The sequence below is a fragment of the Pteropus medius genome, unplaced genomic scaffold, assembly GCF_902729225.1.
Source record: "Pteropus medius unplaced genomic scaffold, Ma_sr-lr_union100, whole genome shotgun sequence".
NCBI lineage: Eukaryota > Metazoa > Chordata > Mammalia > Chiroptera > Pteropodidae > Pteropus > Pteropus medius.
In genome coordinates, this window is record NW_024344378.1 from 22,558,112 (window position 1) to 22,584,440 (window position 26,329).

The 26,329-nt window shown below is 40.9% G+C and overlaps 1 protein-coding gene across 2 annotated transcripts; it reads right to left on the reverse strand.

The window, feature by feature from the left end:
• Positions 1–671: 671 nt before the first annotated feature.
• Positions 672–26,329, reverse strand: PI4K2A (phosphatidylinositol 4-kinase type 2 alpha). Of its 2 annotated transcripts, XM_039871588.1 has the most exons (9): positions 25,817–26,327; positions 18,195–18,395; positions 14,218–14,349; positions 13,668–13,821; positions 9,816–9,877; positions 8,244–8,343; positions 7,456–7,589; positions 6,658–6,717; positions 672–3,416 (listed from the first exon to the last, which is right to left on the reverse strand). In XM_039871588.1, exons 1-9 carry the CDS (start codon positions 26,249–26,251, stop codon positions 3,255–3,257), a joined length of 1,440 nt encoding a protein of 479 aa, XP_039727522.1. In that variant the 5' UTR covers positions 26,252–26,327; the 3' UTR covers positions 672–3,254. The 2 variants fall into 2 exon arrangements, with proteins under 2 accessions (XP_039727522.1, XP_039727523.1); XM_039871589.1 differs by lacking the exon at positions 18,195–18,395 and having other exon boundaries at positions 753–3,416; positions 25,817–26,329.

Consider the following 26,329-nt stretch of genomic DNA (forward strand, 5'->3'; position numbering starts at 1 on the left):
TCTGGAGCCAAGGGCTGTGGGGTTGGGCTCATCACAGGGAAGGGGTGTGTGTTCCCAGGAAGGAGAAAATAGGGCTGGCCCCCTGTGCTTTCTCACCGCCATCCCTTAGAGCCCCTGTGCTGAGGCCTTCTTTCCCAGAAGCTATCAATGGGGAAGATGGAAACCTCTCTGCATACAGTCCTGATCCACAGGAGAAGAGAGGGTTCTTGGCCCCTGGCCAGCTCTAGAAGAGGGAATGCTATACAGTCAGCCCCGCAGAGTAGGCAGTGAGCCTGCAGTCTCAGTGGTGGATACCAGCTCCTCAGCTGGATTCTTCATCCCCATGGGCCAACCATCCACAGGTGGGTCAACAGCTGGACCAATCATTCTTGAGCTTCCTGCATTATCCAAGGTTGCCATAACCTGAAAACCCGAGGTGAGGATTTTTATTACTATTCTGGCTTCATCTCAAAAGCAGCATACCATGTGCTCATTTGCATTTAGCTCTCCTTCCACCCATCCTATCTGCTTGATTATCCATCACTTAAAGAGGCCAGAATTCAAAGTGCTCCAAGCAGGTAGTGATGCACATACAGAGCAGGACTGCCCTCTCGTGGCCACGAAGAGAAGCCAGTCCATATTCCTTATCCCAAACCCTTGAGGCTAATTTTGAGATTCAGAATTTTTTCAGCTTTCAGGAAGTAGTCAGTGAAAACACTGTATAATTTCTAGTAGGGGAACATCCCATAACAAAACAATATTTCTACAGCAAATATTCACACTAAGAGGGATATATAATGATTACAAATAGCTTCACATCAGTGTAGGTTCAGGTCAGTTTTGGTATCAAAGGAGTTATGAAAATATTTTTGGTTTTCAGAGCATTGAGACTTTGGAAATGAGGACCTGTATTTCTCCTACTAAGGAAAATAGACTCAGGAGCCCTAACTCAGCAACTACATAGAAATGCGGTGTTCTTTGTCCTTAAAATTGCATTCTACTTTGTCTACCTTCCACCAAAGAAAACTAGACAAAAAAAAAAGGTCAGAATTGGGCTTGTTATTCATACATCTGCATTGATTTAAATACATTACATACAATTTCTACAGTGCATTAGAAGAACAATACAGAGGCAGCAGGACTCTCATAGCCCAGCCTCCACTCCCTGACATTGGGGGTCAGGGTCTATGGCTGGCAGAGGGCTGGGTGGTTCTGAGTGCCACCCATAAGCTTGCCTTGGCACTGGGCCCCTGGCTCTCCCAAAGCCCACAGTCAAGGCAACCTGAGTACAGGCTTCAGGCAGAACGGAGACAGGCCAGGAAAGGATGCCCCCCACTGTTTCACCTGCCAGAAATGTGACCAGCCCCTCGTACGTTGGACCCAGCTTTCCTTCTCCTCACAGAGTTGGTCAGCTTGGCTTGGGGAGCAACCAGACTCCCTCTTCAGACTCGTCAGGCTCTCTTGACACTCAGCTGGAGCTTTATCGCACGTTTCTGTAAAGATGTCTATGGAAAGCTAAACTCACCTGGGTCCCCTTCCAGCCTCTGGGAGCCCTGCTGCTCCTGCGTTCTGAAGGCAGGCATTCTCACAAACATGGTCCCCAAAGCTAGTGTCCAGGTTGGCTGACCAGGATTGTCAAGGCTGGGGCTGGTGAAGGAGCTGTGCTGTTATCCACACTGCATGCATATCCAGCTCCCAGAGGCTCTTGTCACCTGGGTGAAAGCCCAGGACAAGCTGGCTCCTGGGGGCTGGAATGGAAGGACACCAGCCTGGCCTAGCTGACAAGAGGGCTGTACATCTCTGCTCTGCCTCCTAGATGGTGGGGCTGGGCAAGCAGAGGGCACACAGCCATAGTCCTTACTCCCTTTCTTTGGTTGTTTTTCAAACCTTCAAGATAGTTTCTTTCCAAGGCTGATTGACTAATCGCTGGGTGCCAGACACTTGAAGTATCCAGTAGCACAGGGCTGCGCCTTAGCCACAGATAGCACCCTCTTTACTCCCTCCTGAGGCCATTCTTTGCTTTGGTGTAGAAAGGGCTGGACACCTGGCAGGGGAGACAGTTGAGGGAAAAGAAACAATGGAAGCAGGAAGATGCACTGAGCTGGGCAGGCACTGGGGAACAGTTTGAAGGCCTCTCTCCTTTGGGCCCCACCTTTCTCAATAAGCCATAGAAAAACTGGCCCAGAACAAGAAGTCAGGGAGCAAAGGGCAGCTACCAATTAGGAGGCAGAATACGAATCCTATTACCTCCACCAAGCAGCAATGGTAGCATAAAAAGAAGTCCAAGGATCTAATATTGTTCTCTTATGAGCTGAGACCTACTCCACAATCCGAACTGGACCCCTAAGTCAAGAGTTGAGGAAAAAAATATCTAAAACAACAGAAACTATATTAGTGGACTCAGAAAGCAAGACTGGGGTAAGTTTGCCCACTGACCAATTACAGCTCCCAGCGTACACTCAGACCACATGGATCACTTGCGCATGCTGGGGAGTCTACGTCCTCCCTCCTGCCTTTGCCTGAATGAGAGGCAAGCTGCAGGTCTGCACTAGAGAAGTTGGGTCCCTAGCAGGGCAGAGAGCAGAGCTGATCTACAGAGTCATATACAGAACTGCTGGGAGGTCTGGAGCTAAAGTACCCCCACCATGCAAATTGGGTCTGGAGGCTTTTCGTCAGTCTATTGCACTGGTGGGAGAAGGGGAAGACTTGGCAAAAACCCAAAGGGAAGGTGTGGCTTCTGTCTGTCCCAGCACTGTGAGTACCCAGCTGCCTTGGTCCATGGGAGTGGGGAACTGCTAGGCACCGGAATGTCTGGGTCCATGCAAACGTAGGTCTGGATTCAAGGTTTCTGATATAAGAGGATCTGAGATTCTGCCCGGGTTTTCCTAATGGTATTTAAATCTGTCTTTGTTATTTGTTTGTTTCTGATGCAGAATATAATGAGAAACTGCAAGAGAGCAGGGTGTCAGGGAGAAAAGGCAATTACCCAATCTGCCAGGAGACGCTGTAAGGAAGCCATTTCTTCCTGGGCATCTGGACTCCTTGCATGGAGCTCCAGCCCTCCCCAGAACTCAGAAGGGCTCACCAGCACTCACTGTCCCTCTGATTGTGCTTCTCCCAGTACTTGGGAAAGCCCTGAGGCAGGTGGCAAGCAGAGAGGGAGAGTTCTCAAGGGCACTGTTCTCCACTGGCTTCTCTGACTTTTCCTGCAACCTGTTCCCCAGGCTTCCTCCCAGCCCAAGTCTCAGACAATGCGCCTTTGTCTGCCTCTCAGGCTACCACCACGAAAAGAAGGGCTTCCGACTCTGAAAGCTTTGTGTGTAGGACTCGCTAGAAGACCGCTGGTGGGACCGGGCAGTCTCCACAATCACGGGTGGCATCTGGACCAGGTGCAGGGGACTCTTGTTGTCTTTCAAGGCCTGAGTCAGATTTAGGATCTGCAGTGGGAAAAATGAGATTAGTGAGGGAAAGGCATAGGCATTTGGGTCTGCCTCTGAAGGGAGACTGCCAGACAGAGTGTACCTATAAATCAACAAAAAAATAAACAACATACTAATGGAAAATTGTACAAATAGACTACTTATAAAAGTAGAAATATGAGTGGGCAATATATAGAAAATGGAAACCTCTCTAGTCATTTTAAAAATATACATTTTTAAAAATACAAAAAATTTAAAAATACAATAAACATCTTGTTTTTTGCCCTTCTAGTTAGTAAAAATACAAAAGATGACGATGACATAGAGCTGGGGAGAATTCAGAGATATGGATGTAGGGCCTGAAAGAACAATCTTTCAGAAAATTCAGAGAAGAATAAAGGCTTAAACGTGAACAGGCCTTCTGACTCAGCGATTCCATTTTTAAGACTAAGGAAACAATAGTGAACATGCACCAAATAGTTTCGACCAATATAATGCAGCATTGTTTATGAAGTAAAAATGACATAAATGCCCAAGAATATGGGAACAGTTAATAATCTAAGGGATAAAAAGCAAACAATTAAAAAAGATAATTTATTGGCATGGAAAGCTGATCACAATGTTATTAGATAGAAAAAGAAGGAGAATAAGGAACCAGTATTATAATGTGACTCCACCTGTATTTTCTAAAATTCTATCTTCCTATCTGCAGAAAAAAAAAATTTTGGAAGTTGGTGGTGATTATATCGGAGTGAAGGAATTACAGGTGATTTTTATTTATTACTGTTTATCCTTATTTTCTGATTTTCCTACAAAGACCATATCTTTTAAAAAGCCAAGAGTTCAGCTGGATTCTCTCTCTAATGCTATCTCTTCATCATCTTTGTATTTAAATTTTTGGAATAATTTTAGATTTACAGAAAACTTGCAAAGATAGTACAGAAAGTTCCCATATACTATTTACCCAGTTTCTTTTTACATAACTATAGTACATTCAGCAAAACCAGGAATACTGGAACCTTACTATTAACCAAACTCCAGGCTTAATTTGGATTACATTAGCTTTTTCAGTACTGTTTTTTTTCACTTCCAGGATCACATACAAGGATACCACATTGCATTTAGTTCCTTATCAACTTTTGTCTGTATTTTAAAGATATTTCAGACATGTGTCCAGGGGGACACATTTTCTCCCCCTTGTCAAAATTAGAATCACCACCATTTATCTACTCTGGCAGGATAATACAAAAGCTGAAGTTGTCGTATGATAGCCTTCTTTAAAGCACTAGATGTTACAGATTTGCGCAGCCAGGCCACAGACATATGGTACGATAAGCTAGGCTGCACCCTCGAATCACACAGCCTTCAAGCTAAATATCCTTGGCACACAAATGCCACCCATAAAGAGGCAGAGATTCACCTAGAACAGAGGTCAGAAGTTGGAAGTGGATCCTGCCAGTAATTAATTCCTGTTTTACTTATTTGTTTTGGTATTTGTCAGCATCCTACACTGCTTCTAAGAGCCCTGAGTACAAGATCAGGGTAGAGAACTAAAAGGAGGTTCAAATGGAACTGGAATGGATTGTGCAGGAGACCACCCAACTTAAGACACAGAGGATTTTAAACCTGCCCTAGCTGGGTCTTCCTGTGCTTCCTTTGGTTCTTTGGGTTAGAAGCCACCTTTCAGGTATGCTGAAGTATTTGGGATAAAATGTCAGTTGTCTACAACTTACTTTCAAAATATTTGGCCAAAAATAAAATCTATCTAGGGAGGTAGACAAATTATGTAGGTATTTAGAGATAGATATTACTCATACAGATAATATATAAAGATATGAGATAAAGCAAATTTAACTAAATAAATGTAACAACTGGTGAATCTAGGAGAAGATCCCACTTTTACAACTTTACTGAGGTTTGAAATTTTTTAAATTAAAAAGTTGAAGAAAAATTTATAGCAGGCACATAACGCTAAAAAATAAATACTGTCTTTGCATATGTTACTTAAAGAGGCTTCCTTTAGACTCTGCATTCTTTATCTAACTCCTTGTTAGAAGCCTTTATGGTGAGTAACAAGTATTACTCAAGTCCATCTCTCTGGGGGTTCTTCACTCTTTCCCTTCAGCTCAGAGCCCCTGTATAACTCACTCTATGATTACAACTCAGGTAGGGAGAAGGTTGTAACCTCCTTTCTCTGCAGTATGTCAGAGTTCTACAAGGCAGAGGCTTGTTTTGCTTCACCGTGTGATTGGTAAGCAAGGATGTGACTGATCTACTGGCCACCTACACACTGAGAGGAGCTAGATGTTCACAGAACTTTGTGGTATTCAAAATAGCTAACGCATATTGAGTATTTCAATATGCCAGGCACTCCTCCAACTGTTTTAATCATTTATCTCATACTAACCCTATGAAGCAGATGCTGTTATTAATCCCATGTTACAAATGGAGACAGTAAAAGGAGAAATTAAGTAACTTGTCCAAGACTTCATAGCTAGTAAATGACAGAGCCAGGATTAAAACCTAGGCATTCTGGCCAGTTCGTGCCCTTAACTGCTGGACCATCTCAGCTCTCTTTAAGAAGACTTCAAAGTAATAAGCTCAATATTGGTGCCCTAAAGAGTTTTTAAACAATTTTTCAAGCATATTCTTTTGAAAGATCAGTAATGCCCTGGGGGTTTCCTTAGCTCTCTTTGATGTGGAGTGGAAAGAGAATAATATGACCTGTAACAACAAATATTATAACCATAGCCAATAGCTGAGTGTTCACCATATGCCAGGCATTATTTTTACGGTATACTTGATATGCATTATCTCATGTAATTCTCTGGCCAACTATGTGATGTATTAATACTGTTCCATTTTACAAACAAGGAAGCAGTGGCTCTTGTCCAAGGCCATGAAGTTGTAAGGAGTAAAGCAGTCTGACTCCAGAGCCCAGCTCTTAACCACCAAGGCACATGGCCTGCCTTGAGCAACTTGATAAGAGACCACTGGGTAAATTTACCAATGAACTATCTAGCAACTGGCACAGAACTAAGCACTCAGTAAGTGCTTCATCAAGCACTGAATACTGTGGAAGAGGTGGAAGATTAAGGAGGGCTACCTTTCCTCTCCCATGTGTTTAGGCAGTCACAGGTATGTATGGCATAGAATGAAAAGGGTGTAAAATACAAGCTTTCCACATTTGTTCAACATGAGCAAATAACTCTCCCCAAGAGATCCCAAAGATGACGCTAGGAGGATGTCCCAGGCTTACCTGTCCCCGCATGACAGCAATCTGCTTATGGAACTGGCCCCTGTCAAAACCAGGATCTTTCTGCAAAGGAAGGGCAGAAGGAGATGGAACCTGCATAAATCTCTCAGAAGAACCCATTTTCCTCCCCTAGTTAGAAATTTGCTACTACAGAAAACTTACACTAAGACTTATGAGGCTTAGTGAAGTTAACTACCACCCTAGAACTCCCTGTTTGTTTCACAGTTGGGGAAATAGAGAATAGTAAATATCTTGTCCTAAGTCTCATTATTAACTCTAAAGAACTCCAGGCTCTAATGCTCTGTTTGAAAATGCTCTCATTTGAAAATGAGAGCTCTGCATATACACGCAGCCACATGACACACAGGATACAAACACACTAGTGTGATTCATTACACCTGCCAATTTTCTTCAAACCAATCCAAACTAGGTCCTGCTGTCCACACACAGAAATCTTGCTTTTCATTGGCTAATATAAGTCAGAAGGGTGTTAGCCATGCTTTCTTGGTTGTATCAGGACCAATTAGTAAAACCTGCAATAGGAATTCTTTCTTCTATATCAGGGCTCCCCAATCTTTGGGTCACGGGCTGCACAGCAGGAGGTAAGCAGGAGGTGAGCAGCAGTCCAGTGATTAAAGTTTCATCTGTATTTGCAGACGCTCCCCAGCACTAGTACCACAACCTCAGCTCCACCTCAAATCATCAGGCATTAGATTCTCATGGGAGCACAATTCCCTGGTGCCAAAAAGGTTGGGGACCGCTGTTCTATATGGTTATAAGGCTGATGTTCCCAGGGCTAACCTTGAAGAGTTCATATAGGTCCTCCTCCAAGTCCTTGACGAAGTTAGGGTCAGATATCTTTGGAAGAATCAGATCTTTGATCTCCTGAGAGAATGGGACTTTTGCCTGGGGCAACCAGGCCCAGTAAAAAGGATCTGAAAGAGGAAAGGTCAAAAGCAAAGCTGATGTTGAAAAAAATTCCCTGCCCATCTATATCCTCTATCTATCAGACCAGTGCAAAAAGTAAAATACCCCTCTTCCTTGATATACACCAGAAAAGTTACAAGAGCTGTGAACCTTAAAGGTTACACAGTAAGTGGAGGAACCAGGATTCAAACCCAAGTCTGCCTAATCCCAGAGCCTGTGCTCTTTCCCAGATATTACATGACCTTCCAAGATGCAAGCCTATCTAGAAGCAATTTCTTGCTCCTGAGACACCAAGATGCTCTTTTTGAAAAGACAGACTAATGCTGCAAAGAGGCTAGAAATCCTCCAACCAGCATCTCTCCCTCTTTTTGAAAGTTTCTCAGTTATAACGGGGCAGGAGCTGACTTCCAGGATGTCAACAAGGAAGACAGAATACTGATAGCAAATAGACACAAATAGGAATAATGTAAGGTAAAAATTACAATAATGGCTTACATTATGGAGTTGTTGCCATGTGCCAGCCATTTAACTAAAGTGCATGAGCTGCATTATTTCATTAATTCTTAGCACAATCCTGTGATAGAGGTATTTCTACCTTGCACAGACAAGAAAACAGAGACCTAGCAAGAGAGGAGCCAGACCACAGTGGTTTTAAGACTTACATGCCCTCCAGGAGTCAGGGTGCTTCAGGGGAAAAGCCAGCCCATTATCTATGGCAGCCACCTTGATAACAGGCTCCTTTACTACCACCCAGTCTGTGTCCTGAAGAGCAAGGAAAGATTAAATATTTAGAGTCTCATGTGCTTCAGGCCCTTTAAAGTAGTAGCAAAGCATCCCATCTGAACCTCCTCAAGTAGCAATCCTTATGCAGCTTCTTAAAGCAGTTTCCGCTAGTTACCTAAACACAGTACACTTAATGGCTCCTCTGATTTGGCTTGTACAAGGTTTTTAGAGTCCCTTTCTCATCTTAGAAAAGGTATACTTCCCCAGGAGTTGCCACAGTCACTGGTAAGAGGGGAAGTGACAATAACAAAAGGTAACTATAAGCCATTCCTCCTAGGGAAAGGCGATGAGATTCCTGAGGCCATGAAAAAAGGAAAAAAAATCAGTATCAGTTGGTCAAGGTCCTTCTGTGTGGACCTTGACTCAAATGTCACTTCACTGGTGGTGATCATATTTTTCCAGGGAGACAACAGAACCATGGAAGACAATGGTTGGCTGCTTTTGCACAAGGGAGTCTGTTTCCCTGCTTTCACGATACATAAAAAGGAAAAGAACAAGAGCTGAATGTTAAAAGAGTGGGGCAGGTTATCTGTGACAGCCCATGTCAAACACTCTCATGAGTGTCTACTTGGCTTCATGCTTCAGGTTCACTGGTGCCATCACAAGAACAAGGAATGTGGGTCCAGGACATCTGCATCAGAATCTCCTGGGATATCTTATTAAAGTGCAGAATCCTGAGTTACCCAACCTCATGGGAGAAAGCCTTGAAGAATCTGTACTCTTTTTAATAAGCTTTGCAGGTGATTCTGATGTACAAAATTTGAGAATGACTATTAAAGAAGGAAGTAAAATCACTATGAGGATGTGTTAACTAACCTTATTGTGGTAAACATTTCACAATATATACATGTATCAAATCATCACACTGAACACCTTAAACTTACACAATGCTATTCGTCATTATATCTCAATAAAGCTGAAAGGAAAAAAAAAAAAGACATTATGAGGAATAAAACCCAACCTCACTTTCCTTCTCCAAGGAGTCTTGCCATTACTTTTTGAAAATGTGCAGACTGATCAGAAATAGAGAAGTGTGGTAAAGTATGAAAAGAATGAGAGAGTAAAGAAAGCTAAAGAAAGTAGCTTTCTCTAAACTGATGTTCTGTGGAATTGTAGTCTGTTGCAAAAAAAATGTTCCATGGTCAAAAAAAAGTTTAAAAATCACTGAGCCAAGCAAAATTAAACAGGTTCATTAAATGCACAATTTCTCAGACCTTTACTATGTTACTGTGCAATGTGAATCTCTAAGGAAACCATTAAATATGTCCCAAACTTACTGAACTTTTCTTCATCTATTCCTATTAACATCATTTAGTAGCATATTCCTTAAAAAACAGAGGAAAAACTCTACCAAATATTAACCTATCAATTTTAAACACATGTGCTATCCTAATTCTTCTGAATGCATATACTCCACTTCATCTTCTTCAAGATACAGATGAACCTCTTACCCGAGAGCTAGAATTATCCATTGGATAGTCGTATTTAATCAGCCAGTTGTCGTTGCCTCGATCTGTGAACAGAAATATAAAGTTAGTAGAAAAAACTGGGGTGACATTCATTTTCATGATGGACTAGGTATTTTGAACACCTGGACCAATCATTCTACTGAGAACAACTACAAAAAAAAAAGTGGATAAAATATTTTTAAATCTCTTGAAGGGTTTGGAGATTTTAACAAGACCATTAAGAGTTAAAGTGTTAAGATCTGGGAGATTGGAAATCTAGAGAGGGAGTCCAGCATTTTTCCATAGAGCATCTGCTGATTTGGGAAGAGGCTAAGTGGTGGGATGACTAGTTAATAAAGGTTCATTTTCTGCTTATTAGTGTATTGTGTCGTCTCCACAATTATTATTAATGACAACAGCATTGTCTTATAGTTTTATATAAATGTGCTTATATATGCATATATATACATAACATATGTATATATGTATATACATACATATTTAATTTAAATGCATGACATTAATAATATAAAAGTCTTAAAATGGGTAAGTGGAGTTAAGAGTTCCTAAGATCTTTGCACTGTCCAAGAAAATGGTAAAAGTACGAATTAATATTAGATTTGGAAAGTGAAGGATTCACATAGTAATCTTTAAGGTAACCACCAAAAGAAAGAATACACAACTTCTAAACTAGAGGTGAAAAATGAAATAATTATAAAATAATTTAAAAGAAAGTAAGAAAGGATAGGAAAAAGGTAATAGAGAGAAAGGGAGAATAAGAGAAGATAGAAAACATAGATGCAAATAATAAGATAGTAGATAAAAATCCAAACATATCTATACATACATTATAGATAAATGAACCAAATGCTCTAAAATTAAAATCTAACAGTTGTTTCGCTGGATAAATAAAACTGACAAACTTTTAGCTACAAAGACTAAGGGAAAAAAGAGTACTCATATTACTAAAATCAGAAATTAAAGTGGGGACATCACTATCAATTCTATGGAAATAAAAAGAATGATAAGTGAGTACTACGGGCAATTGTATGCCAACAAACTGAATGACCTAGATGAAACACAAAACCTACCAAGACTAAACCACAAAGAAACAGAAAATCTTAGTACACCTATAACTAGTAATCAAAAATCTCTCAACAAATAATAGCCCTGGACCTTATGGCTTCACTGGTGAATTCTATCAAACATTTAAAGAACATCAATCCTCAAACTTTTCCAAAAAACTGAAAAGGAGGGAACTCTCCATAACTCATTTTATGAGGCCAGCATTACCTTAATACCAAAGTCAGACAAAGACACAACAAGGATAAAAAGCTACAGACCAATGTCCCTTATGAATATTGATGCAAAAATGCTCAACAAAAAACTAGCAAACTAAATTTAGCAACATATTAAAAGAACTATACAGCATGACCAGTATTTATTGCTGGAATGTAAGGATGGTTCAACATATGAAAATCAATCAATGTAAAACATCACATTAACAGATTGATAATCTCGGCTGATGCAGAAAAGGTATTTGACAAAATTCAATATCCATTCATGATTAAAAACACTCAACAAACTAGGACTAGAAGGAAACTACCTTCATATAATAAAGTCATAGATGGAAAACCCCTAGCAAACATCATACTGAATGGTGAAAGACCAAAAGCTTTTTCTCTAAGTCTAGAACAAGGCAACGATGCCCACTTTCACAATTTCTAATCAACATAGTACTGGAAGACCAGAGCAATTATGCAAGAAAAAGAAACAAAAGGCATCCAAACTGAAAAGGAGAGGTAAAATTATCTTTGTTTACAGATGATATGATTGTCTATGTAGAAAACACTAAAGATGCCATAAAAAAACTTTTAAAACTAATAAATTCATCAAAGTATCAGGATACAAAGTCAACACACAACAACCAGCTACATTTCTACACACTAACAATGAACAATCCAAAAAGAATATTAAGAAAACAATTCCATTTACAATAGCATCAGAAAGAAAAAAAACTTAGGAATCAACTTAACCAAAGAGATTAAAGACCTATACAATGAAAACTACAAAACACTGCTTAAAGAAATTAAAGAAGACATAAATAAGTGGAAAGATAATCCATGTTCATAGACAGAAAGACTTAATATTGTTAAGATGTCAATAATACCCAAAGCAATCTACAGGTTGAATGCAAAATCCCAATGATGTTTTTTGCAGAAATAGAAAAACTCATCCTAAAATTCATATGGAATCTCAAGAAACTTTGAATAGTCAAAACAATCCAGAAAAAGAAGCTGTAGGACTCCCACTTCCTGGTTTCAAAACTGACTACTAGATACACTGTAAAGAGACATACAGACCAGTGGAATAGAATAGTGAGTTCAGAAATAAACTTTTGTATATATATGATCAAATGATCGCTGACAAGGGTGGCAAGACTGTTCAATGGGGACAGTCTTTTCAACAAAGTGCTGAAAAAACTGCATATCCATATGCAAAAGAATGAAGTTGGACCCTTACCTAACACTATTTATAAAAATTAACTCAAAATAGATCCATGACCTAAATCTAAGACCAAAACTAAAAGATTCTAAAAAGAAAACGTAGGGCAAAAGTTTCATAACATGGGATTTGGCAATGATTTCTTAGATATAATACCAAAGGCACACAAAACAAAAGAAAAATAAATTAGATTTCATGAAAATCAAAAAATTAGTTGCATCAAAAGACACTATCACAGAGTAAAAAGGCAACCCACAGAATGGGAGGAAATATTTGCAAATCATATATCTGATAAGGGATTAATATCCAGAATATATGAAAAACTCCTATAACTCAACAACAATAAAACAACCTGATATGAAGATGGGCAAAGGACTTAAATAGATATTTCTCCAAAGATATACCAATGGTCAAAAAGCACTTGAAAAGATGTTCAACATCACCAATAATTCGAGAAATGCAAATCAAAACTACAATGAGATACCATTTCATACCCATTAGGATGGCTACTATTAAAAAAAAAAAACAAGAAAATAACAAGTGGTGACAAGGATGTAGAAAAATTGGAACTTTTCTGCAGTATTGATGGGAATGTAAACTGGTACAGCCACTGTGGAAAACTGTATGGCAATTCCTTAAAAATTGAAGACAGAATTACCATATGATCCAGCAATTCTACTTCTGGGTATATAATCAAAAGAATTAAAAGCAGTGTCTCAAGGGGATATTTGTATACTCACATTCATAGCAGCATTATTCACAATAGCTAAAATGTGGAAGCAATCCAAGCATCCATCAACAGATAAATGGATAAGCAAAATGTGGTATACATGCACAATGGACTATTATTCACCCTTAAAAAGGGAAGAAATTCTGACATGTTACATCATGAGTGAAAATCGAGGACATTATGCTAAATGTAAGCCACTCACAAAAATGACAAATACTGCAAAAGTCCACTTGCATGAGGTACTTAAAGAAAAAACTGTCCTGTAATAAGTTTTGCTGCTATAAGAATAACAAGAGACCAAGGATAAGAGTACCCAATACTCTTCACATTGCTTTGGAAGGCCAAGTGACTTCTGTCTGGGACCAGGAAAGAGGCTAAGATAAAACGTAAGTACTGGCTGCAGGCCTCACCACCTCTGATTACTGCACATGATGTGCCTGGGCAAAGCTTGTCTTGGAAAAGTATGTTCTGAGACTTTCCCCAAATACAACCCTTCTGACTGAGAAAAAAACCCATCCTAATAAGGCCCTCTGATACCAAGCCCTGCAAGCCTCCAGGCCTCCCTCCCCCAGTACCTCACTAGTCTGGCACAGGGCAAAGAACCACCCACAGCTGCTCACCAGTGTTGCGGATGATGTAATCCAGCACCACCAACCGCTCAAACTGCAGCAGTAGTTGCCGGTTAGTGTTCTCAGGGAGAGGTTCTGCTTCAAAACGCCGTAGCCAGAAATCTGCATCCTTGTAGCCTTCAACAAATAGCTGGAATGAACCAACCTGCAACCAAGAAGGAAGAACAAAGGTATTTCCCTATAGCCTAAGTACAAAGACCCCAGGACTAAGAGGTACTCAGTAAGCCCTTGTGAATTTTATATCACAAAGAAAATATTTTCAAGATCTTTACTTCTTCATCTCATTGCAAGTATAGGAGAAAAGGGTTGTGACTATGATTGACAATCCAAATTCAAGTAGTCCATCAAGAGGAATAAAGTGAGAAAGTTAGGGTCTTAGGCCCTTGACAGAAATGAGGAAGACAGGAGCCTCAGGGCAAGCTATTCACATGCCCATATGAGAGTCTATAGACACATTGCTTCATCACTTGGATGGCTATGCCACTATAAGTCATCACTATATGCCACCATAAATCATAAGTCACACAGATGAAGTCTATACCTTAGGCGGTAGCCCAATGCGGTTAAAGCGCTGCCCAACTTTTGGCACTTTCTCTAGTGCAAGCCGCTTGCCCCTGGACTTCACTCGGTCAATGGCACTATAGTTGAAGGTGTCACTGGCCAGGTATACTACCTATAATGGAAAAAGAAGAGATACCTAGATTAGAGTCAAGTTAAAGGAACTATACCACCATGGCAGAGAATAGCTAGATGCTCACCAATACTGCTCCTCTTCCAGGGGACACAAATAGCATTTCTCAGCCTTCCTAGCAGCTAAGATAGAGTAAATGACTACTTCAAGACAATGGAATGCTGACAAAGTGATGCATATACATCACTTCCAGACTTGGCCCCTAAACTCTATCATATTTCCCAATCTCTGCAGCTGGAAATGAACGGCTCTGAGATGGCAGAGCCACATCACAGAAGGACCCTAGACCCCTTGTGGAATGACAGAGGATCTAGAAGAGCTGCCTGCCTTGAATGGATCTATGATGTGAATAAGAAATAAACTCCTATTATGTTAAACCACTGTGATTCAGGAAGTGTTACAGCAACTAACATGAATTATGTTGACTAAAACAGCCACCTCCTGAGTTAGGAGAAGATAGCCCAATACCTATTTTCTATCCAGATAAAAGCAAATTGTAATTTACTCTGTACATTTTTATTTCCTTTTGAATTTTGTACTATGTGCATTATCCACATTCAAAAAATAAACATTAAAGTTGGTTTCATTTTTAGTGGCCTGCTATATATATGTGTATTTATATGCAGACTCTATCTGGAATATTACACAAGAAACTAGTAATAGCAGCCGTCTCTGAGAAAGGAAACTGAGTGGCTGAAAGGGGTGGCAGGGACACTGAATTACTCTTTTCTGTTTTCTCTCCTGTGTCTTCTGATTTTAGCACTAGATGCATGAATTGCCTATTCGAGACAAAATTTTTTAATGGGCCATCAATATTACACTTGATTGTCAAATTATGCTGACATCACCATAATCTATAATTCATATGTTACATCTATTGTCATACTTATCACATTGTCTTGTGATTATCTGTATGTATATCTAACTTCTGACTAATGAAATAAGGGGAAGAAGGGAATATCTTATTCACATTAACATTCCCAGTATCTAACACAGCGCCTGGCACATGCTCAAAAATATTAAGTGAATGAATGAATGAGTTACACACTTCTTTCAGAGACAGCAACAAGTGGATTTTAGCATATAAATATCTGAAATCAAATTTATAAGAAAATTCTTTCTTTTCCTAGGCCTTGAAAGTTCATTACAAATAACTACTTTGCCCATGAACCTTAGAAATGGAGAAAAGCAAAAGAATTCCTTCCTTCCCAATCTATCCATCCATCCATGCATCCATCTATCCAGTGTTAATGGAGTACCTGAAATGGATGTGCAAGGTACTGCAGGTTGGCACTCTCTGCCTTACAAATCAGGACACTCAGGCACAGGAATAAAGGAACAAAGGTTATCTTGCCAGTTTCCACAGTGAAAACTCATAAACCACCTTTTCCCCCCATCGGATTTATTTGTGATCACTCTTTGTAACAGCCCTCTTTTTCCCTATGACTAATGAAAGAAACTATAATAACCTGAAACCTTAAAGGAACAGAGAGCAAAGACAGCTATCCATTCCAATGCGAGCCACGTTTTCATAGTGACAGATGCTCTGATCAACTGGATAGAATCCTGCCATAAGGGTAGGGAGACAAGGGGGAGAGACTTCCTCTTCCTATTCTCCAGCAGCTATACGTTAAATTTGCAAAGTTCTGTCTCATCTCAGTCTCATAGAAGACAAGTTTTTTTGTTGTTGCTGACTTTTTGATGCAAAAGGTCCTCAGGCCTCATTAAGGTTCTCTAACGGGGAAAGAGGAAGACCAGAGATGGGGAAGAAAGGGATTGGGGGAGGGGGGTATCATTAATGGTTAAAACAGTCATAAAAATACCACAGGTTAAGATGTATGGAGTGTTTACATTGTGCCAGGTATTGGGCTATGTGTTTTACATGGATTATTTTGTGTAATCTTAACAGCCATCCTATAAAACAGGAACTATTTATATCCCTATTTTTATAGTGAGGAAACTGAATGGGGTCAGGGTGCGGGGGATGGTCTTAAGTAACTTGCTCAAGGATCACCCAATAAAAAGTTGCAGAGCCAAAATTCAAACTTAAGGCCTCTGATTCTCAGGCACTGCACTCCAGAAGTACAGGCAGAATAGGCAGGCACCAGGCCAAGGGTGCTCTACTATTTACCTAGTGAGAAAAGGAAATTACAGAGTGATGAGCAAGGAGTATTTAAAAGTTTCTAGAGTTTAAGAGGGCCCTCATAGGAGGATTTCAGGTTAGGCAGGAGATTTTAGGAGCATTAATTATTATACAAGATGGTCAAAGTAAGCTAATTGCACAGAGAGGATTGAAACGTGAAGTGAAGAAATGAGCTGTGCAAAGCCAGGCAGTGAATTAGATGCCAAATGGAAGCTACATACCGGGAACTGCATTCAAACATTTTCTCCTAGACCTGAAGTTGGGAGGTCTTTGGTGTTGTTTCTCATGGTTTGATATTCATTCACCAATTCAGCTGGTACTTATGTAATGCTTGCTATAAGTACAGTACTTCGCTAGGTGCTGAGAAGGGAGAATAAAATTTCAAGAAATGTTCCCTGACTTACAAACTAGTTGGCTTATTGTTTGGAGTTTGTGGCAAAGGAGTAGACACAGTTAAACATCTACAACAAGCACATTTTCTCTTAAGATACCCTGGGAAAACAGAAATAAACAGGTTTGAAGGGAAGCTCCTGTCTCCTGATCAGTCTCTTTGCCCAAAGTCTGCTATCTAAATCTGTGAAGAAAACTTCAAGCGGGGGCCTTTAATCTAGAGGCATGGTCCCTATAGGGTCAATGGATGGACTTCAACTGGTCTATGAATCATCCACTGAAATTATATGCAAATATGTGACTATTTTCTGAAAACAAGGTCTATAATTTTCCTCAGATTCTCAAAGATAATTAAGACCTAGAGCCACCAAGACACCCCTGCAACCTTCGGGCATCAGATCAGATCCGCCTTAAATTGTTACTAAACCTCAGGTAGCCAAATACTCAACAGGTGATGACATGTCCTTAAATGTTCACATGCTGACTAGTAGATTCCTTCCCATCATAATCCCTGGAAAGTTTCACAGAACACTCTATAGTACAGGGGTTCTTAACCTGGCCTCAGTAAATATCTTGACATTATATGTAATTAATTCTGTATTTAAGCATTTGGGGGAGGGGAGGACAGGGAGTATGATCCAGACCCTTCATTAGAATCTCAATCCATTCTAAGTGTGAATTTACCTCCTGGGACCTCAATTTGTTATGTTCAGAAAAGTACCAGAATTCCATAGCATAAAGATGGGTGAAGAGAGTTCCATGTCAGTTCCCTATAGGCCAGATCTTTACTCTTACCCTCAAGCCCATCTAAAGTCCTCCCTGCCAGATCTTGCATAAGTGCTTGGCTAACATCAGCTAGTACATTCTAGACTATATCTAAATCCTGGAATGGCTCAGAAATCTAAGAGAGTGAGATACAAAAGTAGCTAGGTTTCTAACGAGCTTGGGATTACCTGGGATCCAAAGATGCAAGAAGCCCATAAATGTGCATCAGACGGTTAGTGAGTGACCTTCTTGAAATTGTATGCAAAAATTTTATGTGTACCCTTCTCAAGATATCTTTCATCAAATGATCAAATCATGAGTCTAAATATATCCCCACCCCCAAGATGGGCTGATAACCCTAGACTCAAGGCATAAAGAGCCCTCACTGGACCTAAGAGTCCCACTAGGGCTGTTAACCCTAGACTCAAGGCATAAGGAGCCCTCACTGGACCTAAGAGTCCCACTAACATGTAGCAGGGCTTTAGGGCCCTGGTAAGGCAGTAAGACTCCCCGCGGACAGGTCACTGGCCTTTGTACGGGGTACAATGTTGAGTTCCAGTTTTTGGTCCACCAGGCTGGCCCCTGCCTCTGAAAGATAGCCCTGGTTGAGGACAAGGCAATCACGGCCAAAGCAGCAAGGACAGCACAGCTTCTGCAGCCACTTGGTCCACTTAGGATTAAGGTGCCCATATGGTTCTTCATTCTTGGGTTTGAAGACAGCAATGATCTTCTGCACAGATGAAAGAAAAAGAGGACATTAAAGGCAAGTTGACTAAAGTAGCTCACAGACCAGGTCAGCAGGAATCCATAAAGAAATGAGAGGGCATGGGCAGACAACCCCTACATACAGATACTGGCTTCTCCCTAGCTTATAAGGGGAAGACATCAGCTCAAGTGTATAACTAAGAGACGTAATGATAGAAAGGGCTGTGGCCAAAAAAGGTGCCGAGTCTGGTATATATGGTACAACAGATTTTAACACCATCAAACCCCAGCTTCCAAGGTACATACATACACACTACTGCTCTGTATCAATTATGTAAATACTCAAAATTATCAACTGAAAGGGACTTAATAAGGTATAATAAAACGAGGTTAAAAAAATTCCTTCATCAATAGTTGATTTCCTCTATCGGCCTTACTATCCCACCCCCTGGATGTTAACGAAACCTTACAATAAAAAGTTTAGGAATGACAAACTAAGAAAGCAATAGAAGAGAAAAATCACAGCAGAAAAAAGAATCTGTTGCCTAGTTAGAATGGGGTTCTCTTAGTAATTCTGATAGGCAAGAGATCAGGATATGAGAGGCAAAAAGATTAAATCCATCTTCTATAGCATACAGTAACTTAATCCTCAAAGGTCCTTGGAAATATGGAATGCTGCTGCAACCTAAAAACTATGGCCCTTTCTCCTGAAGGTTCTTCCGCAGGCCAGTCAGCCCTCTGAAGTTGTTTTCATTTATTTCATTTCCTGCAGTCCCCAAACTGGTCATTTCAAAGCAAGAGAAGCAAATATGCTATCCAAGTGATTCATCTTCGTATCATATGATTCCCTCTCTCCCCTCACCCCACAGCCAGCTCAAGCTAGTATGGGTCATATGGTATTTTCCTGTGGGTGTCACTTCCTGAATGGCAGGTCACAGCAGAAAACTTACACCCATCTGCCTACATTAAGTAAGCACTCATATTAGGACTTGGCTAGGCACATGTCTCCAACAAGTTTTTGTCAGTCTTAAGACCGGTTCCCTGAAAAAGCCTTGTGAGGATTTGAGAGGGCTAGAGTAATACAGAACTCTTCTTCCCTCCTAAAAAACTGATTATTCTTAAAGACAAACTTACTTATTCACTGGAAAATGTCAAATGCATATATTTGTATCCTAAATCAGAATTGCATTCTTATTCAAAATGGCTAGCAAGAGACCACAGTTAGCAATTTTCCTCTCTATATCTGCTCCCCTGGAATCCTGGGCTGTAAATCACACAGTAGCTCACCACTCAGAATGACTGATGAGTCCACTGTAACTCTCTGGAACCTGGGCAGTGAACCACAGGACAACATGAGGCATGTCCCAGAACCCAAAGTCAGTTCAACTGAGGCGCAATGCAGAGTTCAGCAAGTTGGTTCCCAAAAAGAAGAACAAGACATTCCTACTACTAGCAGGCTGAAAAATGTCAGTACTGAGGCTTAAAATACTTCCCTGAAAGAAAGCAAAACTTGAAGGCCAAGACTGTAGCCAAGCATCGTTTACAGACTGACCTTCCAAATTTTTCAGTTTCCTTCCACCATAAGGAGAATCTGAAAGCATTTCCTCATTCTAAAAGCATTAATAATTATGGTTATCTCAGTACTACAAGGGTTTCATTAAATAATAATGTCTGGACTGGACAAATGAGGGAACGGTAGGGTGGGAAGGATGGAGGAAGAGAAAGACATTTAGACAGAAGGGGAGACAAGTGCCTTTCAGGACGAAGTGTAGGCCTCAGTCCAATTCAATTCTGTTAACATTTGCTCAGTACCTAGTTTGTGTGAGTACTCTGCAGGTTTCCTAGATAGATACATAAAACGACCCTGGCCAAATTTCCAAAGCTAATGTTCACTTCACATAATCAACCATGTTACTGAATACTCAAGAATACTCTCTTTATTCACAGAAAACAAACTCTAAACCCACTCGAATTAGAAAGACACCACCAGTTTTTGGCTGAGGAAGAAAATGACCACTGACTAATTTTTCTTACCATCTTCTCCTTTAATAAACTTTGAATTCCTTTATTACATTTAGGAGAAAACTTCAGTTTGATATCGATATTTTTAAAACAACTTTCCTTAACACTCACTTACTAATCCCCTTTTAACAAAGGGGGTAAGGTACAGATAGCTTGAGTAGCAGCAGTCCATGAAGTTGTAGATTAAAAACAGAACTGTACAAGGAAGCAAGAGGCCACTAAGTGGTTGGTGTCAGGACTCACAACCAATTACTGGAACCTGGAGCCCAAAAGGGTTCCTGTATCTAACCAGCAGCCACAAGGAAGAAGGTATTATGGCTATGCTAAAGAGGCTTTTTCCTAAAATCTAAGACAGTTCAAGTACATCATTCATATTATACAGTGAAATATAGAGAAATAACTTTTAACAGAAGTTTTTTTTTGAAGTGAATGGTTCTCAAACTATGTGGTCTCAAGATCCCTTTAAACTCTTAAAACTTATTAAGAACCCCCAAAGGCTTTAGTTTATGTGGGTAAAATCTATATTTGCTATAGTAGAAATTAAAACTTAAATGTTAAAACTATTAATTCATTTAATAATAAAAAGAAACCTATTACATGTTAACATAAGTGACATGTTTTAGAAAAAATAACTATATTTTCAAAAATAATTTTTAGTGAGACTAGCACTGTTTAACATTTTTGCAGATCTCTCTAATGTCCACCTTAATAAAAGACCACTGTATTCTCTTTTCTTCTGTAATATTCAATCTGCTTCAATACCACATCTCATTCAGCCTCTGGAGTTCTCCACTGTACAGTCATAAGGAAATGAAAGGGAAAAAGTAAATAAAGTCTTAACATTATTATGAAAATAATTTTGACCTGTGGACCCCAAAAAGGATTCCTAGAGGTCCTTGGGCCACACTCTGAGAACTACTGTATTCTCTATTAGAGGTTGGAGGGAAACAGCACTCCTTGACTTAGCTATTTACATGTAATTCTTACAAAAGAGAGGGATGGGCTACTCCAATTATATGAGACCCTGAAAGAAGATGAGATCCAAATATAATATAGTGAAAGAGATTTAGCCTATATTTATTTTCCTGTCCTCTGCCATCGACCCCACCTGCCTCATCCATTACAACTTGTAGCCTGGGATAGCTCCCTATAACAGATGGCAGATGATACTTAAAATCTTAAGAACTACATTTATATAATACTGAAAGTTGACTGCCTCTTAACATTTTAGTAAAACTGATTCTATTCGAGACATATTCTTTACTTGGCTATCAGTGTGGTTCTCAACCAAGTGTAAAGACATCAGAATTTCTCAGAGGGCACGGGTAGCTAGAAGAAGCACATTCAATATTATAACATAAGTTAGTAGTTAAAAAGTGGAAAAAATACTGTACCATTTTCATAACAAACTAGGTGGGTAAAGTATTTTTAAAAGGTTGAAAATTACTGATATAAGGTCAAATTCCTAGAACATGTGAGCAATACCTATAAAATTTTGAAGCAAATACCAATTAGGATTATCTAATGAATTGCTATTCTCAGTGGTTATGAAACTATCTTCTCAAAATCATACTACTTTTGCCTTACTCACTGTTAATGTATCCAAGAAAGCCTAATCTATGGTCAGTGGGCATACAACTTAAAAACAACCCAGGAACCATGCCAGGGGCTTTCAGGTGTGATATCTCATTTAATCTTCTTAATAATCTAGTGAATCACATGCTATTCTATGATTCCTGGTAATATGAACATCTAGTACTACTAGCCTCACAAAAAACAAAATGCTCAAAAAATAGGTGATTGAGTATTGAGATGTGAAGTGCAAGGATGTAAGTGAGGAGGGTAACAGGAGCACTCTCCACCATGACTTCTGATCTTGCATTTTCCATCCTACTGTTCCAGGTCCTCACATGCTCACCCTGAGGGAGAAACCAATCTAAATTGAGAAATGGAGTCAGGGTTGTTATCTTCAAGAACCTTTTGGACTGTCGAGCTCCAAAGGTAGCTGTCACAAAAACTGCTGCCCCCTATTCTTCCTTGGACCCAGGACTTCTGACTTTTAGCTGGGCTAAACAAAGACTACAGTTCTCGGACACTACTGCAGCTAAGTTCTGGACAATGAGATATAAGGAGAAGAGTCTGGGGTGACTTCTGGGAAATGCCTTAAAGAGAGGGGATATACTCTCCCTCTTCCATTTCTTCAACTGCCTGAAAAGCAGACAAGATGTCTGCAGTTTGAGTAGCTATCCTGGATCATGAAGTAGAAGCCACATGCTATAGATGGCTGATTAGCTGGATTTTTGGAAAGAGCTTGCAGCTCTGATAAAGTGAAATGCCATGCCAGCTCTGAGTGACCTGTAGACTTCTTTTATGAGTTAAATGTACTTTTATTTAAGACATTATCATTTTAAATTTTCTGTCACACATAGCTAAATTTAATTCCAACCAAAATGGTAGCTGAAAAGAGAAATCAGAAATTCAGATGACTAACTCTAAGGCAGCAAAGCATAGTGGTCAGAAGCATGAAGTCTGGAGCCAGTCTGTCTGGGTCTAAATCCTGCCTCCCACTAACTAGCTGTGAGACCCTGAGCCAATTAGTTACACAGTGTTATCATCTGTGAGAATAATAATAGTACCTACCTGTGAGAGGGTTATGAGAATTGAGTTAACTTGTAAAGCACTTAAAATAGCGCCTGGCATATAATAAGTGCTGTCTAAGTATTTGCTAAGTAAAATAAATAAACACATTTGGAGCAGGGCCAAGATGACGAGACCAACAACAGTGAATCTGTGGGCCAATATGATATACCACAGCATTTAGGAAGTGATCCCCTGCTCTTAACCACATTTTCCTCAGTGGTAGCGAGATGGTGACATTTTTGTCAGGGCATATGTGTTTTGACTTCCCACCTAAGACAAGACAGTGGCCTAGGAAATTTTAGAGACCAGGATCCTGCCAATCACCAAGAAACATACCAGTGGTCTGTCATTCTCTGTGACCCATGTACTGAGGTAGTAGTATTTTACCTGCCACGTAGAATTAAGAGATCATATTACTACCACCTGTCAGAGTACCTGACCACTTCTCAGCTGACCTGATACACTTCCAACAGAGCTGTAACAGTGTCATGAAAGAAAAACAAAAACCTTCCTCTGGCTCCTGTACCTATCAAAGATAATCAGTCAACAAGCTAAAACAAAAACAAAAAAACTACTCATATCTTAGGTGTCATTCTGGTTCCCAAACAAAAAAGATGAAGGCATCTTGCTAATATTTAGACTTCAAGATACCTAGCTTTCTTTTCTTCTTGAAGTGATGGTTCTCCTTTGAGCTTTCAATTCAACTCACTGCTCCCTTATTTAAGGAACTTGGAAAGACCTATTACTCTCAAAGCTTTCCCCATCTCAGTCTATGTTAACTGAGTCGATGGCAGAATTGTTCTCTGGTTCTTGATGATAACTCAGGGACAACATCTGGGAGAATAACCAGACCATCCAATGAACCTAACCTAGAGTTAGAAGTCATGGCCCATCCTGGCCACTCAGCACTCCTATCAAAACAGTATACCAACTAGAGTTCACACAGGAGAAATACAGTGAAAATCTGAGGGAGCTTTCACACCCATCGTTCTAATAAGTATAAAAATAATATATTTTTCCAATAAACCATTCTGGCCCATCTAAGAACTTTGAAAGAGATTTGATATTTTTTGACCTTCTGATATTCCCATGATATCTCTGCAGTTCTCAAAAGAATAAAGGCCGGAGACATTCAAACTGTAAACCAGGAAAATCTACCAGATCACCATTGCCTGCCCACACTCATCTGAAGCTGCTACAAGCCATGCATCTAGAAATTGCAGCTTGCTGCCTTCAGAACTCAAAATGGATTATAGTCTGCTCCAATTATTAACTTTGTTTTTCTTTTGTTTCCATAGAAATGCTTCTTATTAAATAACTGACTGCTTGTACAATATAGGCCTAACTTTGAGAGCCCACTTGCATCACTGCCTCCAGAAATGAGACATATTTAACTGGGTAGACATTCTCAAGACTAAGAGATGAGTTCAATGAGACGGAGCAATCCATCAACTAAACCTCTTGGGCTGGACTGTGAAACTTCTTAGGGAAGTTTCAAAGGCGGGACTAAAGGGGAGCAGAATATACCACCCCAAAATGTGCCACTTCTGCATGTGGACTGTTTTGAGCTGAAGGCAATCAAGCCCTAGCAGACTCAGGGAAAACTTTTACCTCTCCCTTACCTGCATAAAAGTATTTAGATAGAGGGCCTGGCCCAGAAAGAGAGCTATTACCAAGATAACTTTTTATCTGAAAGACTTACCTGCATGGCAAGTAAAACATCTGATTACCAAACACCTGCTCTTCTTAACTTCCTGGGAATATCCCTCCTCTCCTTTGAAGCTCTAGGCTGCTATCCCTTAGCTCAGAACAGCATATAAGCCTCAACTGCCTGACTGCCTTTGGATCTCATGTTTTTGGGGCTCCCATAACCAGGGAAATCAAATTTTAGTCCTGTCTAAAAAAAAAAAAAAAAATGAAAAATGAAAAAGGAACAAAGGTCATCTCTCAGCTGCCCTGGTTACTCCATGCCCCATCCCATCCCCATCCCCCTTTTTACACATGCAGGGGATAAAATAAAGGTCAGCAAACACTCTGCCTTAGATGAAATGCAAACTGACTGTCCTGGGAGATAAATGAAAGTAAAAAGGCAGCTAACAGTCCCATGATTCTAAAACTCCATTCTAAGCTGAGGAACCATAAAAAAGGATTTGAACAATTTCCCCAAAGAAGTGAGCAATAACCAAAAGAGATTAAAACTGGTGATTCCACCCACTCTTATCACCATCGTCCGCCAATAAGAGACCTGGGAAGGCGGCAGGAGACATCATCACAGCACAGAAAGCTGGAACTGAACCGTCAAGAGTCCCTAACCGGTTACCCGTCCTTCTCAATGAACAGCGACAACACTGGTTTGGCCCAAAAAGAGATAATGGGCCCAAAGCTCAAAACTGTAAATCTGAAGGTTAATGAACGAAAAGCAGACTCTGTAGTTTAAAGCTAAGGAACCTACTAGAAAGCAGCATCTCCCCGCGCCTCTCTGTTCAGAGGCCGATTGCCCCACCACACCTCGCCTGTATCTGGTCAATTTCCTCTTTTCATTTTTCGCTCACTCCTCCCCCACCAAATAGGTTCTGATTTATTTCCACATCCCGCAGAGCTTCTGCATCTTCAGTCCTACGTGGCATTCCAAAATTCTGCCAAGGGGCTCCACACTGTGAAGTTTCTCCCTTTTGCTGCCTTTCTTTCAAACCCCTCCTCCTTCTGGCTATGCGAAACCCCAAACTCCCCTGGACAGGCCCACTCTGCCGAAGCCTGCGGCCACGGTTTCCACCATGCTCTCACCCCCTGAGGGTCCTTGACGAAGTAGCTTCCGCTGGAGCCCTGGTAGATACGCTCGGGGAAGAAGCCCCGCTCGATGGCCAGCTCGGCTTGCCGCACCACCGCCTCGAACTCGGGGTCCTCTGGAAACTCGTTCCGCTCGCGGTGGGCCTGCGCGACGTGCGCCGCCGCCGCGGCCTGGGCGGCTAGGGCTTGGGCCTGCGCCACCACGGTTTGAGTCTGACACTGGGCCGCCGCGCCCCGAGCCCGATCCAGCAGTGGCTGCCGCTCCCGGTCGTGGCCTGGGGAGCCCGGAGGAGAGGGGGCCGGGCCGGCCGCCGCCGCCACTCGGACCGCGCCCCCCGGCACCTGGGGAAAGTGCGCGCCCGAGCCGGACGGGAAGGTGTAGTCCGGGGGTTGGGCCCGCTCCGGGGACACTAGTGGGCTCGTTTCGTCCATCCCTCAGACCGCCGGCTCCGGGTCCCGGCGCGAGCTCCACACAGCGGAGCTCCAGCCGGGACCAATCCACAACACCCC

Bases quoted from the DNA above. Each gene is read 5' to 3' on its own strand.
- PI4K2A (XM_039871588.1), bottom strand. From the start codon at position 26,251: ATGGACGAAACGAGCCCACTAGTGTCCCCGGAGCGGGCCCAACCCCCG. The intron at 18,396-25,816 runs GTGAGAGCATGG...TCATCTGTGCAG, and splicing joins TCGTCAAGGACCCTCAGGGG to AAGATCATTGCTGTCTTCAA. The intron at 13,822-14,217 runs GTATAGACTTCA...TCTTGGTTGCAG, and splicing joins GCATTGGGCTACCGCCTAAG to GTTGGTTCATTCCAGCTATT.